Genomic DNA, 17,700 nt, shown 5'->3' on the forward strand with positions numbered 1-17,700 from the left:
TCACAAACTTAAGTGGCTGAAGTTGTTATCAGGAGTCCACAGCCACATTTAAGTTCCTTCACGGTTGAATAATCGGTAGGCTTTTATAATTGTTTTTAATGGCAAAAAGCAAATACATTTTACACAGTGGTAGAATACTTTGCCAAAAAAATCATCCTTTTGCATAGCTATTCAAGACCTTTCTGTGAGTTTATGTGTCATGGCCACTATGTGTATTGTCTGCTGCAAATGGAAAAGTGAGGGGAAAAATCTCACTAGCATGCAGGCAGAATTTATGGCAAAACCATCTGGATTTATGCTATAATTTTTTCAGATTTATGGCCTATCTGTAACCATACAGGTGTCCAGGGTGCTACTGAAAGCCCTGGTATCCCACTGAATTTGTTTCAATTTTATTTGATGGGAATATTGCCAGAGTCTGATTCAGTGAGGTTTTCGAGACCACCATTAGTGTGACTTTCAACCCCGCAGAGGCTCCTGGTGTGTCCGCAGAAAGACCCAGGAGCAAAATCCGGCACAGTGGAAAACTGGAAATAGCCTGCACTCATCAGAATGTGGTGAGGAGTGCTGGTTCAGGACAAGAGGGGTTATAATCAATGGGGAGCAGCCATTCCGCGTGCAGGGAATGCTAACACAGCATCGAGGCAGCTCCTGCTGTTCGATGGGCGAAGGAGGGAGGAGTCCCTCCCCGGCACTCTGCAGGGCAGATGTTGGAGCTGGTACAGGAGGTGCCTCTTGCTCCCAGTGTGCTTTCAGAGGTGGGGGGATCCTACCTCAGCCACAAGGAACACCCACACATTTTCTAGAAATTGAAGAGTCAAATAACAAGCTGTACAAGTGATTTTCTCAAATTGAATATATCAGCAATTAACTATTAATAAATGAGCTCAGAACACGAGCATATTTATTCTTCAACCACGGTTTGCTTTTAACTGAAAAGATGGGTACAGTTGTTAGGCCAGAAATAGGCCTGTCTGGACAGAGTGGAAACTTAAAGCTTCACGGGTTTGATAGCTGGGAGGCGATGAGCTGGATAACGTACCTCTTTGGTTTTACACCTATAGCAGCTTTCCCAGGAGCGATACTCACAACCTGCAATCACACTGGAAAGCACTGGCATGGTAAACATTCAGCTATCAGATTGGCAGAAGTTTGTACCCTGGTGACTGCTAAAGCAAGGTGTGGCAGCAGGCTGAGCTACCACACATACACGGGCTGGTTTTGCAGCTGCTGGCAGGAAAAAAAAAAAAAAAAAAAAAAAAGATCACAGTGTTGGGCATTGGTAGAAGCACGTCCAGCTCATATTTTGCCAATGGGTTCAGTGCGTCACATCAGCAGGGGCAATACTTTCCATTTGGCCTCAAGCGGTTGCCTGTAAGTCCTGACAGGGGAATTCATAATACCCTTGGTCCTGTGTAATGTGCAGTACATAGATTTGGGACCCAAATTTGACTTCAAAACACGGAGTATTCCAAAATAACTGGATGGGGCTTTCTGCTAATTTAACAGCCACGTCCAGGGTGAGCCTACACCACAACCTTGTGTCTATAGGTGTGAGCCCTACAACTCCCGAGTGTAAAGCAAATAATGCCTGATAAGGAATGCTAGATTTGTTCTCTCCATCAGTTCAGATTTAACACTTAAATCTCCTGCAGTGTTGGAGGATCCCACAAGCAGAACCAAGTCTACATGTTCATTCAGCCCAACCACATGAGTCCCAATCCCTTTCTATCCCTCTGTTTAGTTTCCTTTGTTTTCAGTTTTGGTTTATCCAGCTGACATTCATCTCTCTTCTGTTTTTTCCCCCTTTTTGTCTTTATACAGTACTTTACCTACAGTGTCTTATTGAGTCTCCTGGCCTGCTCTGTGTTCCTTCAGATCAGCTGTATTGGAAAACTGATCCTTATGTTATTCATTGAATTTATATATGTTCTCATTGTGGAAGTGCCAGGGGTGAACCTTTTTGACAATGCAGATCTCCTGGTTACAGCTAACACCTAGTAAGTGCCTTTCACTTCTGAAATCTTCACCTAATTTCTTTCACCCAGTGATTTCAGTGAGACATTAGGTGGATGGGTGTGCCAAGGCTATGGTGCAAGCAAGGGAAGTGCATGGTACCAGGGCAGGCAGGCTGTAAATTAAAGTTTGTCTATGCTGCTCTCCACCTCTGAAGATTAGGAGATCACAGTTCCCTTTAAGACCTTTTTATTCTGGAACTTGACTAATGAACCTTCTATTAATAACAAAATATAACTGCAATCAGAGTGGATCTGTGTTTTTTTTTTTTTCTTCCAGAAATGGGGAGCTGCAGTTAGTCATTCTCACTTCTTCTGGTAATACACTCTCAATATAGAAATGTTTTTCTCTCAAGAAAAAAATCCCCTACAAATTTGAGGTGGCTCAGGGGTGTGGTAATGAACCACTGAGATATTTGTGCATCTGTTGTAGTGCACCCGAAAAATATAATTGACTTTTGGCTAGTGATCTCCTTGCTGCTGTTGGGCATGTGTCTGCATTTGAAAAGCTGGCATCACAGCACAATTCCCCACCGAGGGACCTGGGCTAAGAGGGAGTATCCAGTTACCTTTTTGCTTACAAAAGGTAGTTTGTAAGCAAAGGCCATATTGATCATGGTTGCAACCACCATCCACTGACATGGGTACCCCTCTCCTGAAAGTCATGTCAGGGAGGTAAATTAGGCACATTCATAAACACTCCCTCCGCCACAGGTTTCATTTCTCACTGGGAGTTTGTATTGTTATGTTAACTAATTTTTTTTTTTATTTCCCCTCTTGGGCAACAATTGTGCTCAGGTGTGGGTAGAACGTGAATTTGAATCATACCAAAGTATTTGCACAGATGCTGAGAAATTCTTTAATAGTAAAGATTTGGTAAGCAACGGGATAACCCAGCAGGGCAATTGTAACATGTCCAATCCTGATGGTTTAAAGGCCAATTTAGGTGAAACATCTGTAAGGATTGTACCTATGGTTGCTCCTGTCTTGAGACAGGAGGGTGGCTGAGGATATGCCCCTGACCCTGTGCTGTTTTGTGTGTTATGAAGTAGCTGATGCAATTGCTCAAATTTCCTGAGGGTCATTAAACCCTACTGACTCGATGCACCTGGTTACTTCTGTCCTTCACATAAATGTTCCATGATTTTTAACATTCCTGGGCAGCCATTAATAATTAATGGATGTATGGCTTTTATATCCTTTTGCAGTAATCACTTAAATTATTTTGTTAAGTCACGCAAATTAAATTGTGTAGGAAACCCATTGGAGCTTTCTGCAGGGGTACGGGGAGAATGAGGTTTCCCTTCCTTTTTTTGCAGATGGTGTGTATTCCAACAGTGGAAGCTATTTATCATTTTCTAACACAATTAGAGAAATAAAAGCATTTTATATCCCAAATATCATTTCATTCTTGTAAGTCAAGCACTAAGTGAAATTACAGCACTTAGTAGTATAATTTACGTCACTCCACAATCAAAATGTCAGTAATAGAGTGGAGAAGGTTAGCAGGTTTTCCCAGAAATAACTTTCTGTGGTGCTGTATTCTCTCTCGTTAAATGGTATTTGTTTTGTCCTGAGAGCTCCACGGACCGCTTTTTAATGCCTCAAAGTCTGGCAGTCCATTTGTGCGTTGTGCAAGACGGGAGCTCAGCATGTAACATGGAGTTCAGAGATGTACCTTATTGTCCAGCTGATATTAAAAAAAAGCATGACCTCATACTACTTTAATTGGGTGCCTGTTGTAGCGACATAATTACTGTCTGCTCTGCAGTCATTATGGTGCTCTGACTAATTAGAAGCGATGCAGATGTCGCTTCACACTTCTGTGTACAAACCAACACAGCATGCAAGCAACTGAAAGGCTGACGGTAACACGTTGGGACTGGGTAGCCTTGGTTGGAGTGACACACCAGCACAGTGACACATGAAGTGTAACTGGATGCACAGAGCTCTACCGTCTTACCTTTTCCCCATGCAGGAGATAAATGCATTGGTTTTAAAGATGTGGTGGACCAATGTGGGCTTCTCAGTTAGGTTTCAGCTTAGGGGAGCCTAAAAAGCTTTGCCCAGCAATTTGTTCATCAAGCCCAGAGATGCTGCTGTCCTATAGGAGCTGTCCCCCAAATCAGTCATTCTTCCTGCTAAAAACGTGCATCTAACTTTGAACAGGAATGTATTTAGTGAGTTTCTTGCTATTTTATCTTCCAGTAATTAAAGAGCTATCTCCTACTGGAAACGTCTGTCCCATGGGGAGCAGTGCAACTCCCATTATTGCTTGCATTGGGCATTTTCAGTTAGCCAAAGGTTTTGTATAAATGCTGGATTTGCTGCGGTTTACAGTCTGTGTTACTGCTGAGGATTTTAGAGGAAGCACAGCACCCGCATTGAGCAGCAGGCCCAGCAAAAAAGGTCAGATCTGCCCCATCTTGTCATAAGACTGAGTGATAATGAGGCAGTCAGTCATCCTCAGCCAGGCAGTGATTTAGGAGAGCAGGAGACTCATGCTGCATGCAGTGAGCGTCTCCAGCTCCAACTAGCTCCATCCTTTAGCGTGGGAGTTGCTGGCCCCAGGGCTCTCAGCCTGGGTCCAGAGCCAGACACAACCTGGGCTTTGCTACGTGGTCAGTGCTGGAGCTCGCCAGGAGGCCTCGCAATAGATCATGTGCAAGACAACACGGGTTGCAAAATCTGTGTCAGAAGAAATTCCATGCTCAGAGATGAAAAAAATGTCTTGGAGCAAACAAGGTTAGAGAGCAACCATGGCTTTATTTGTTAGTTTTATGCTCAGCAAGGCTCCCTCGGCTATTTCAGTTTTGATCATTTCTAGCTCTGACACCGTAGTGAGAGCAAACTCTGGTCTGATGCTCTTTGGACAAACGTGAGTTTCCCAAGGTAAAGATGTATCCCATCAGTAGCCTGCAAAGCCACAAGTCAATGACAATACAGTAATTTTACCACTGATTTCTTTCTTTCCATTTAAACAGTATTTTAAAAGATACATATACGAGGTTCTCGGCCACCTAATACTCCGCCCACTCTTGAGAAGAAACCAGCAGCATTAAGCAATCAATCAGTCGGGAACTCAGCCAACTACTACCTACCAGAAAGCTCTTTTCCATCCTTTCACTGTAAGAAAAGCACACCCTCCATCTTCAGCAGCTCTGCTTCGTAGGAGCCCTTTGCAGCATAAAGAATAGTAACAGCAGCCTGCATAAGGGTTTTCTTAGTGCACTCGCGTGCAGTACCCATAGCGAGGTGCAGCACTGGAGACGAGCAACTGGCAGAAAAAGGGGATAGTGCCAGAGGTAAAGGAGTTAGGCATGCCTCCGGCTTACAACGTGTGGGGAAGAAGGCAGCTAACCCTCACGAGATGTTAACCAAAAGCTTCCTTCTTCAGATCAATCGCTTTCTGCCTGACCTAATGAAGTAGTGACAGATGCACAAGCATTTGCTAAATATCCCACACTGACATTCAAATCCCAAACGATTCTCTGACTCTCAGTGCTCCTTAGATGTTTTAACTAAATTAACCATGTTGCACCATCACTCTGGATCTTCGAGCATAGCTCAGACAGCGACCTTTTCTCTCCCCCAGTCTTTTTGCTCTTTTCTGTTTTAAAAGGGCTATAGCCCCGCACAGCGTTAGAGGTGCCACATTGCAGAGGTACTCTTGCGTTAGGTACAGAAGGACGAGTGCTAGAGGAAGCACACCGCTCTACTAACCTTGTCTGTGTTTTTGTGTTTTGTTTTCTTTTCTTTTTTGCAGCGTGTCAGCAAATGCAACGTTACCATGGTGAGTCACTTTGGCATGATGTATTTTTATGGGTTTGTGTCAGAAGGCATTTTCTGTTCACAAGGTGCAGTATCAGCATGTATGCACCACTGTGATCCAGTGCAATACAGCACACATACCCTACGTGGATTGAGTATTGCCCTTTTGTCTCAATAGCTCCTCTCAGAGCATCCTCTTTCCTGTGGGAACTTGCTTTGCAGAGCGTCTCGTAGATCTTGTAGTTACAAATTAAAGATTTTATCACAATGATATTTTCATGCTGTGTAACTGTAATTCAAACAATTTTTGTTTACTTGCTTGTCACAAGGGTTGGGAATGTATCTTAATGTTCCTTCCAGCTTTTAGATTTTTTATAAGACAAAAGTCATTAAAATTGTCTAATTAGCGAAATGTGAAGCGTAGAACGGTTCCAGACTTCGGAGGCTGGGGAAGGCAAGGCAAGAGACCTGGTAAATACAATCTGAAGAACTGTCAGCATTTCAGTTTTGCCAAGCATAGCACATATGGCTATTCTCTTGAAAGTGGCTTTTACATTGCTGTTAACCCACTTTAAGAAGTTGGATTCAATTTCTGATTTTGAAGTCCTGCTTCAGAAACCAGCACCTGTAAGTCAAAGTCCTGAGCTTATTTCAGGTATCGTTTTCCCTTTACCAACATGGGCTACAGAGGGAAGGAGAAAAGCCTTTTCTTCAGTGGTTAGTTAGCCTTGAGGTGAGAACGGGGGAGTGTGCTGTGTTCCTCCACACTAAGAATAACTGGGAAATTCTGCTCTTTTGTTGGCTGCAGCTCGCCAGTGATGACACGAGTCGCGCTGAAGATTGTCACCCCTGTCATCATTACAGTCTTTGTCCTGGCACTGTATTTGCATGCCCAGCAAGTGGAATCCACTGCAAGGCTTGATTTCCTCTGGAAACTCCAGGTTAGTGGGTGTTTGCTGTGTTGGAGGAATAGTCTTTGGTGTTAGCATAACTACTGAGTTATTTACTATCAAGTTTCAGTGTTATAAAATGCCTTTGAATTTAATCTGAACCTGGCACCTAGCTGGGCGTACCAGTAATGTTCCTTTCTCCTTTTGTACTTCTCATTCTGAGTGCCTCACATCCTGGTTGTTTAATTTAACCCTTTGTTTCCCTGTAAGTGCACTTAGGATGGTCCCTGCAATAAAAGATCGTAGATCTGAAGATCTTGGTTAATGAACTCAGGCACCTGAGCCTGTCACTGTTGCAGGAACCTGCAGTATCACACAATCTGTAAATGTAAGAAGCTCACATTCGCGGTTGATTTGCTTCCCAGAGTTCAGCCAACTTTAGTTTGCTGTGTTCAGAGATGTGAAGGATTCACAGTTGCAGTTTCATTCACCACCTTGTTAAGCAGTAAGAACTGGCTTCACGTCCGATCTTCATTAAGCCCCTGGGCAGCGGCATTGGGTAACCAGCATGGTACAGACAATGCCTCTCTTTGCTTCCATCCCTGGGTTCAGTGTTAGTATTTTCACTACATGTGCCCGTGAATGATGTCAGGGTGTCCTGTGTGATTCTCAGGTAAGCAGGACAGGGCTCAGCTCTGCCCATGACTCATAGCTGGGAGACCACAGGACTGCAGGCTTTCTATAGATTTTTTTACCTTCTGGACAGCAGGACATCTTTCTAATAATAGGTCTCAGTGGTTCGAGTAAGAGGCACTGAGGAAGAACCAATTAATTAAAGCTCCTTGGGAAGCACGTAAACATTGTTATCCTCGTTTATAAATGGTAAAACAATGGAGGAGATGAGCTCGCTTGCCTGTTCCAGGTCTGTGCTCAGCTGGCCGAAGCATATTGCTTCCCCAGGCAGAGCCAGGAGTTTTTCTTGTTCTGGCTGGACATACCTTCTGAAAGCAGCTTTGTCACTTAACCTCCAGTTTCCTGTTTTAGAAACCAGAGAAGTCATAAAGTGCTTTGCAACTATTGCTTGTCTCTTTGCCAACATGTGGGTAAGGGATGTTGGGGAGGTAATCCCTTCTGTGGTGGCTGTTGAGATGGCTAAGCTGTGTTTGTCCACGCCAGCATCCAAAAGAGCGAGGACATTCTGCCCTTTTTTTAACTCCAGCTCTCCAGCAATGACAAGAGGCACTGGAAAAATAATAATAGTAATAATTGAATAAAATCCATTTCAAAATGTTATACATTGTTAGGGGAATTTTGATTGCTGCCTCTGCTGAAGGTGATCATGCTGTACACAGGGTGCTCTCCAGGGCTCCCATTACCCAAATCACTCTACATGTCCTCTGTACCAGGTGTGCAGTCTCCAGCTGTTGCCTGACCCCGTGTTTGTTGCCTGACCCCATTGCTCTTTGCTCAGAAATATTCAAAATGGCAAAAAGTAAACAAGGCGAAAAATACTGCAACCATCAGGTAACTGGGGAGAGAAAAGTTATCAGTACCCACACCTCTATGCTCCTCCTGAAGCCCTATGTGCTTGTCTAGGAAAGCCAGCGATGTCTGTTCATGGGTGCTAGGATTGTAGTGGAGTTCCCGGAAGGAACAGACCTTGTAGTTATTACCTGATTCAGTGCCTAGAAATGTAGCAAAAATGGATTTTGGTGTCTGCCTGTAGGGAGCCCCTTTGGCTTTTATCTACATGTGCACACAAAGACAAACATCTTCCACTGCAAAACTCATTCCTGCATCTCTCTGCCTCTGCCCTTCTTTGCTGTTCCCCCACTTCCCTCCATTTCTGTCTTCCCTGCGAGTTCACGTTCAGCTTTTTTCTTTCCTCTAGAGCAGTTACCAAAAGAATAAGTGTGTCTTTTTCTCCCTCCTAAACTAGGCCACTGAGGAGAAAGAAGAAATGGAGGAACTGCAGGCCTATAACAGACGCCTCCTCCACAACATTTTGCCAAAGGACGTGGCAGCCCATTTCCTAGCTCAGGAGCGGCGAAATGATGAACTGTACTACCAGTCCTGCGAGTGTGTGGCTGTCATGTTCGCCTCCATAAGCAACTTCTCAGAGTTTTATGTGGAACTGGAGGCCAACAATGAGGGGGTGGAGTGTCTGAGACTGCTCAACGAGATCATTGCCGACTTTGATGAAGTAAGTCACTGAAAATGCGTGTGGATAGAGCAAACAGATTGAGTTTATTTGGGTTTTGCTGAACTTATGAAGGAAGGTAGCTTACTGAATCCTTGTGCCATGTTTCATTTCTCCCCATTCTAGAAGTCTTATTTTTTTTATTTCACTCCCTTTTCCCTCCTCTGCCCCCTTTCCTTGTGTACTTTGAGTAATGGGGACTGTCTAGAGTTTTGTAGTGCTTGTACCAAGGGAGGACACTTGGCAAGGACACTGACAGCATGGATCTGTCTGACTATTCAGTTTCTCTGCACTTCTCATGTTTAACAGATCATAAGTGAAGACCAATTTCGGCAGCTGGAGAAGATCAAAACCATTGGCAGTACATACATGGCTGCATCAGGCCTCAATGACTCCACTTACGACAAGGAAGGGAAGACACATATCAAAGCTCTGGCTGACTTTGCCATGAGATTAATGGACCAAATGAAATACATTAATGAACATTCATTCAACAACTTCCAGATGAAAATAGGTAATGTCACTGCGTTCACGGGATTGAATACCAGTAGCGGTCATTCTGAGCTGGGGATCTCACAGAGAGAGAAAAACATAGAGGTTACCTTAGCTGTGTAATTATGTTAATTGTTCTGTACCCAGTGACAGAAAAATAACAGTCTGCCTGCTTGGGCCTCTGTGAAATGTCAGAGCAGCGCTGTTAAGGCAGCAGTGTTATTACCAAAGCTCCCTGGAGAACCAGGAGCAGTTGGGCTTTGGTGCAGCGAAGTTCTTATCATGGCCTGGTCACACACAGTGGTTCTGCTTGGGCCCGCTTCACCTGTGACGTGCTCCGCTGCCCAAAGTCTCAATGGTCCCAGGCCCTGCTGTTCAACAGCTGGTGTTGGGCATGAGGCTGTCTGTCAAATCAGGAAATAAAAAGAGACAGGAAAGTAGAAGGAGGTGAAAAGGTGAGGATGTCGAGTGTGGGGTTTGCACTTGAAGGCTGTCGGGATGCTGCAGTGCCCGTCTCGCATCTACCTGGCATCACAGCCTGTGCTGACATCCAAGTGAGCAGTTAGCTTGGCAACAGGGTGGCAAATAACACCTGTCCTGCTATCTGGTACTGGAAAATAGCTGCGGATTGAGCAGCTGCAGCAAGTGCTGCCAGTCAGACAGTCATAACTGATCAAAGAAGCCAACTAGTCTTTAAAGCTTCTTTCCCCGCTGTTGGCAACAAATTCATGTGTCAGGGTAAAGCACAGCTAGAACTGATGAACCTCAGGACTTTTTACTGTCTGAAAATTAACTTGCCTCAAGCTTCATGTGGTTCACCTGTGCTGGATCTGAGCATTGTGGGATTTCTTCTCTCCTTCTAGGCCTCAATATTGGTCCTGTGGTAGCTGGGGTGATAGGAGCGCGTAAGCCCCAGTACGACATATGGGGAAACACGGTGAATGTAGCCAGCCGAATGGACAGCACAGGGGTGCCTGACAGGATTCAGGTAAGGAAATCACTGGAAAATTTACTTACACTGCCTGTATCGCTTACGGCTTCTGGAATGTAATTAGAACTGGAATTTTATTCCTTGAGGTCATATATTTATTTATACAGCTCTGAAAGAAAAGGGAACTGGGCAATGCTAGTAATAGCATCAAGCTGTGCCTTTTAATTTTGACCAATGTAGCAACCTTGGGTCAAAACCTTGCTGTTTAGTTCTGTGTTGAGCTGAGCTCCTTCCCTGAGCGCCTCAGTGGCACTGGGCACACCGTCCTGCTGGGATGCTTACCCACTCACGCTGGTGGCTTTGCTGTGAGGCTACATGCACGTGTGGGTTGTTTTCTTTTTCAAGGGCTCGTGTCAATGTATTTCTGTATGTCACGTCTCTGTTCACAGTGCCATCTGTGTTGTGAGGCTAGCAAGGAGCTAGACGTCAGTGGAATGAGAATATAACACTGGAGAGAGGGGACGGTTAACCGGGTTAATGGAAACTGTCTTGTAATCAAACATCTCCCTGGCGTTCAGGCAGTCACCTTTCTATTGATTTGGTTTTGTTGTCCTGCTCTTGCTGAGCCAATGCCCATTTACAGATTGTCATTCCCTAGGAAAATACTGAAGGGATGTAAAAATAATGAGTAACTGAGGTAAAATCCAAGAGGGGAAGCCATGCCATTTCCATCCAAGTAAGCTGTCAGTTAACTGATCAGTATTTATCCAATGCCCTTTAAACTTTCCCACAAGACAGTCCCTGAACAACTTTCATTTGAGTTAAGCAAATCAGTGCAACAACATAACAGCAGCAGGAAGCCAGAACTGGAAATATTTAAAACCACCTGAAAAAGGATGAGAAATTACAAAGTCAGACAGGATTCACCATAGAAGAGATAGGATTTAGCAAGAATTTGCTGCTGTTTTTACGTTGTCCATTTGCTAGTGAAGTACTTAGAGTTTGTGTTTATGAGTGACTCAGACAGGGCAGAATTGGACTTCCCAAAGATTTTTTGTTGTTGTTTTTGTTTGTTGTTGTTGTTTGTTCTGTTTTGCTTTTGAATAGCATCTGCTGTAACAGCCAGGTACTGGGAAACTGAGAGAAAAGTACGAGTGATGGAGCTGTCAGTGGGTCTAATAACTTCAAGCACTTTGAGTGCTGTATTTCAAAAGCTTGGGGTGAGGTTAGTTAAGGTGCTTGATAGGATTTTGCAAATTAGATAGCTGGGAGGAATGATTTACCCAAAAGTTCAGTTTTGTTTACTTAGGCTCCAGAAAACACTATGCTACACCTTGCTGTCTCGTTAGGCCCTGAACAGCTCATGAAATCTGGCCTTTAACATTCTGTTATTCTGCAGCATAATTATTTTTGAATGGCATCTGCCCAGAGGCTCTGGATGCTGGCTAGGGTTCCGTTAGTTGGCTCTTTCTCATTGCCCACTACCTTCTCCTCCATAAAACGGCCCCCTGAATGACTCCTGAATTATATATCCACTATGTAAATTTTTAAAGCCATTTTTGAGGACTTTTGAAGTATTTTAACCCATTTTCCTACTACCTTTTTGGTGACATAATGAGTGCAGCTGAGTATCCTGAACTACCAGGTGCATCTTAAAAAATGTGACTTATTTCTTTCTTTTTATACTGTGACCTCCTTGAAAAATATGGTTCGCTTCAAATACCGTACTCCGTGCGGCTTCTGTAGTTTCTCGACTTTAAAAGTCTGAGTTTGTTTTGCAACTTGTGCCAATTCTTTAGTCAGTGATTGATATGAAAAAGTCAACTCAGAAACAAAACAATTGATCCTACTTTAATTTTACCTGAGGACGACTCCAGAAGCAAGTGAAAAGATTGCATGAAAAGCACGACAAGCGTACACTTATTCCTGTTTATTTTGCAGGTAACCACAGACATGTACCAGGTTCTAGCAGCCAACAACTACCAGCTGGAATATCGAGGGGTCATTAAGGTCAAAGGCAAAGGAGAAATGACCACCTACTTTCTAAATGAAGGGCCTCCGGTCAGTTAGCGCCAACTGCAGCATCGCTCAGAGATGGAATTTGCATTACAGAAGGTTGTGAACCGGAGAAGAATCACTTTTCGGCAGTGAATCTTACAAATGCAACGCAGTTGAAATTTCACACAGCGACTCTAGAACTGGTATCAGCAAACTCTTTGGCCACCTATCATGAAATGCAATCAACAGAAACCATCTTCAATTTGTTCCTGGCTGAGTGCTAAATCAACCAAAGATGTGTACTACGGCGTTCACAGATAAGAATTTGGAATCTTTAAAAGAGGCTGCTACCACAGGATGATACAAGAAGCTATTTAAGTATTTATTGACGCAACACAACATTTACTTGGTTGAAGGAATGTATGATTCACTACAAAGCATTATTTTGGAATGGATTTGCACTGCCATAATGTTTCCATCCCATACTGCCAGCTATTTGAAGTGTACCACTGTGCTTTTATTAGCTGTTTTGAATGGGCTTTCAAAATTGATACCCACCATTGCAACACACAAAAAGGCCTTTTAGAATGGCATCATTAATGTTTTAGTGTGAAAAGACGTTTAGCTCTGGCCTTCTCTTTTCCCTTCTTTTACATGGCTAAATGACTGCTCTGCGGAGTGGAGCTGGCACATCTTGCGAAGGGGAAGATCAAGATAAAGAATGATGGATCTACAAACATATTTATTAAAAAGTCTTCTGTGCTCTTCTTTGGTATATATCAGTTTACATGGGAAAGACTAGATGTAAACAAGAGACGTTGGGGGGGAAGGGAACTCCCCTGAAATTTGTTGTGTTTTTTTTTTTTTTTTTGTATTTTTTATTTTGTAATATTGAAAACATGGAGATCTAACAGAAATACCAAATTCTATATTTTGTAAATTATATATAAATTAGAAGGCAGGCTGTCCACACCACACCGAGGTGTGTTGGGAGGTGTATATAACCTGTTAGACTTTTGTGTAGTTTTTTGTGCATAATACTCTGAACACAGACTTGGCAGTTTTCAGATTATCACTATACAATCGAACAACAACAGGTGAGTTTCCAGGCTGGATCAGATGCATTTTAAAAGAAAATCCAGAAAAATCTACAACCCCAAAGAAGAGGAAAAAAAAAAAGAGTAGTCACACAGTTGTTCAATGCAGCATTCATATAAAGGGTGGCATCTTAACAAATGGAAACAGGACCTATTAATTTTAGCTAATGAGACAGTATCTGTCAAGCAAGTTAAAAAGCTCTAAGCAAATCTTCTAATTAACTGTAACAGGAACTCTTATAAGAAAAAAGATGATTTGAACTTTTCTTTAAAAAAATAATTATTTTTCAGAGCTGGATTAATAGAATCCTGACGATATGAGAGTTGTCTGATATTGTAACTGCCATTTGACATTACAAAGAACTATGTACTGCAGCATCACGTTGACTTTCCTGTAGAGAGCACTTACTTAAACTGAGTCACACATTTTCAGTTCCGAGGAGTTAGGTGATCTTCAAAAAGAGGTTTTGATGGCAAATGTGTATGAGGTGAGCAACCTTAAAATACAGTGCCATTGATATCGTGTTGGACATCTTTATCACTAGTGGGGGTTTATGAATAGTTCACTGTTACCATTTATGTACCTTTTTTAGCTATTAAAGAAGAATCCCTTGATATTTTATTAAAAAAGAAAAGAATTTAAAAGCTATATTTTTTATATTCTATGAGGGGAGAGTTTTGATATTGAATTTGGCTAGCACTAAAAGTGACTCCAAACTTTTGACGTTTAATAAAGTTCTTTTCCACTCTTCTCAGGGCAGAATTATTGTAGTACTAACAGCTTAATGATTGCACTGTGGTGGTAATTTATTTTTTTCCTACTTGACAACAAGAACAAGTGAAAATCCATGGGCCTGTCTTAATTAATTTGCCATATTGCTAAGCATAACCCTAGCATTAAGCCATTTAAGCACGAGCTTAAATGGCATCGCCCCTTGCCTTCCCCCTTCCACTAGGAAACATCTCTGAAAAGTATAGTATATTGACTTCTGTAAAACTGCCAAGTCTGCCCTTGTACTATACTTTTGCTCCTTTACATCCCTCCTGGTTTGCAAAATACTTAAGTTGCATCACGCCATTACGCATTTCTTCCCCATTCCACCCCTTTTATTCCCTCACTGAGTTCCATTCCCTCCCTGCCACAAATTCATTTTTAGGTTTGCTTTCTGCTTTATGAAAGTCTGCGGTCTTCTTACCTTTTGATTCATCTTATGAAGTTGTGTTGTCAATGAAATTTCAAGTCCCCGGTATCTCTAGCTGTGATTGTTGACAGTGTGTCATGATCATTTCAAGGGGTATTCACACACTCTTTACTCTGGATCTTGCAAAAATGGATACAGTTATGATTTCCCATGGAAATTGAAATCTATTTAAGTAATTTAACTATATTAAACACTGTTTCACTGGTAAAGCGTCTCTGTCTTATTTTAGATGCAGCTGGCTAGTGAGGAGATAGGCAGACATTGTGTAAATACACCCGGTTTCCACACAGAAACAGTCAGCTCTCGGCTAGCACTGGATGCCCACTGGGACCACACCGCTCCTACGCAGAGCCCAGTCCCAGTTCCTCGAGCTCTCACCTGCACAGTGAACACCCCCGGCTTCCCTCTCGCACACATCTGCTGTGTACCTGCTTATTTTGAAACATCGGCCTGAGGACAGCTGACAAATCCATGCTAGCACTAGGGATAGCTGAGGGGGGAAAAAAAAAAAAAAAAAAAAAAAAAACGTAATTTTGCGTGCTCCTGAGGACAGCAGCACTTCTGGTTTGAACATACGTGGAGGGGGCTAAAAAGAGCATTCAAAATTGGCTTAGGACAAAAATCCCCAAGTCTGCCAGCTAAACCTAAAAGCTTGGACTGGGGTGGGGGAGATGTCGGAGAGCTAGCCTAGGATGCAGTCTGAAAAAGGCTAATTTGGCAGATACTAGCTAAAAGCAAAACAAAACAAACCAATTTCCATTCTCTTGACCATTTCTGTTACGAGTTTTTCAACTGAAGGAGACACAGCACCTTACTCAGGGGAGGCAGAGCAACTTTTTCTGCAACTTTTTCAGAAATTCATGGTTTTCTTCTCGTCCCTGAGCACTTCACCATCCCCTAACGTCCCACTTGTCCCCAGAGCTCTGCTTTCAGCGTGGTGGCCAGGCCCTGCTAGACCCGCTGGGCCCAGCTGAGAGCTGCCAGAGCAGCACCAAGAGCCAGAAGGCCTGGAGGGCTGGCAGCAGCTGGCCCCAGCTCTTGCTTTAAACGCACTTCCAGACACGAACACCTACTGCCATCTGTTGGTAGCAAACCCGTGCAGCCTCAGCCAGGTGGCGGCTTGCAGATAAGCACAGACACAGCTTACAGATGAGCACAATTAATCGCTGGTTTGGCCAGGTGGCGCAGTGCCACACACCCACAGCAGAGCAGGCAGCAGGCAGGCCCCTGCCAGGAGCTCCTAGGCTGCTCCTCACTCCGAGGGCTCCCTTGAAAGGCCCACGGGAGGCCTCCCGACCGAACCACAAACTCCTTTCCCCCTGCATGGCACAGCCCTGGAGCCCAAGCTCCCACAGAAACCACTGCTCACACACGCTTGGTGCCTCGCCTCGCCTTGGAGGGCCACTGCTGTTGGATTGGGAATGAAATACAGGCCCTGTGCCTGAGGGACAGGAGAGACAACAGGAACCGGGCATCCAGTGGCATGCAGGGGGCTCCGCTTCCACTAAATTCCACAGAAAAATCAACTACCAACAGCCCTGTGCGATTCAAAATAAAATCACGTTGCAGAAGACAGCATTCATCGCCCATAAATTCATCTCTACAAGTCTAACTCTCGCATCTGGTCATGCCAGCAGGGAAGAGCTGAACTAGAAGGTTCTCCAAATGCTGGATTTTTACTAGCAAACAGGAAACCCTGGGAATTTTCAGTTTCACCTCTAACCTGGTCTGGCACGTCTTGTTTCTCATCTTATGCAAAATGTCAGCAAGTCCTGATATCACAGTCAAGCTAAAGCCCTGTTTTTAGCACATAGCAATATCAAGTGATGAAGAACAGCCGTATTTACCAAGCACACACCAACCTGTCATTGTGAGGAGGGATTTTTATCAGTGCCGTAAAAACAAGCACAGAAACAAAGACACAACTGTCCTCTGTTGCACCAACAGCTGCAGTTGTTCATTTTACCTGCTAGTCAGCGGTTAGCTTAATGCCAGTGTAACCAGAACAGGAGCGTGCCTCCACACGTTGCGGCAGAGCTTTCAGTCCTCAAAAAGGCATCTTTAGAAGCAGGAGGAAGAGAAGGAATCTCAGAATACAAACAAGGTTATCTGCTGACATATAAACCAGAGAAATGAGACAACGGAAATGTCTGCATCTGCACAACAGCAGGAGTTAGAAGCGAAGCAGTCCGTCAGGAGTTCAGAAAATAGCCTCCCTGCCTATTGAGTGGGGCGAAGTGAAAGGACAGACAGGACGCTCGTTCTACACTTTGTGAGCAAGATGAAATCTGGTTTTATACCTAAAAGTGAATATTCATACTTTTCAGCCATTGACTTAAAGTGTTGAAGGACTGCTTTTCACCTTTTCTGGTGACCAGCACTCATGGAGGTGCATTAAAGGGGAAGGCAGGCAAACCTCCCTGCGCTAAGCAAAGGCTGATTTCTATTCTTTTGGATCTTTAAAGTATTTGTGGTTTAAACATCCCTAAGACGTGTATGCTTGCATCCATACCTCCTCCATGTCTCTTCCCCACTTTCCTGGTTCCCAAAACAAAATCAGACCACGTTCACGAATACATTTTTTTCCACTGGCTCAAAGTGGGAGGAAAGAGGCTTAGCTGCAAAGCACGTTTTCTGCAACACCAGCTGTGGGGGCAGCACACCTGGGCTATCCTCATGGTCTTGCTCTTAAACACCAGTCTCAGAAACAAGACATTATGAAAAATGCAATACAACTTCTGTTCACTTTGGATTACAATTTCATTCTCTAATTCTTCTTAGTTTTACCTTATTTTCTTGACTAAAACTACCTTTTGAAAAACTCTAACTCCTTTCTTCTTGGTCACAGTCTGACTAAATAGCTTACTGAAGCACACACCACATTTTGATATAAGGTACCCCAGGAAACTTGTCTAGAGCAACACTTCAGAGCACAGCAAAACTCTGCCAGTCCCCAAATCCGACACCACAAGCAGCATGACAACCTCCCTATATTAAAGCCTTTTTTTTTTTTTTTCTTCTTTTTCTCAAGATTTCAGTGAATCCTTCCATTACTGCAGGTCACACAAACCCACCTATAACGATCTATTTATGTATTATGGAGC

At 43.5% G+C, this 17,700-nt stretch overlaps 1 protein-coding gene across 1 annotated transcript in view; it reads left to right on the forward strand.

Moving 5' to 3' along the window:
- ADCY5 (adenylate cyclase 5) overlaps positions 1-13,143 on the forward strand; it is a 213,023-nt gene extending 199,880 nt beyond the window's left edge. Inside the window, exons 15-21 of the mRNA XM_032189803.1 lie at positions 1,825-2,000; positions 5,782-5,808; positions 6,595-6,727; positions 8,616-8,879; positions 9,186-9,390; positions 10,232-10,356; positions 12,241-13,143. Of these exons, the coding sequence (XP_032045694.1) occupies positions 1,825-2,000; positions 5,782-5,808; positions 6,595-6,727; positions 8,616-8,879; positions 9,186-9,390; positions 10,232-10,356; positions 12,241-12,369 (1,059 nt within the window). The 3' untranslated portion in view covers positions 12,370-13,143. The remainder of the gene's footprint in view (positions 1-1,824; positions 2,001-5,781; positions 5,809-6,594; positions 6,728-8,615; positions 8,880-9,185; positions 9,391-10,231; positions 10,357-12,240) is intronic.
- The last annotated feature ends 4,557 nt before the right edge of the window (positions 13,144-17,700 follow it).

The sequence above is a fragment of the Aythya fuligula genome, chromosome 6, assembly GCF_009819795.1.
Source record: "Aythya fuligula isolate bAytFul2 chromosome 6, bAytFul2.pri, whole genome shotgun sequence".
Lineage (NCBI taxonomy): Eukaryota > Metazoa > Chordata > Aves > Anseriformes > Anatidae > Aythya > Aythya fuligula.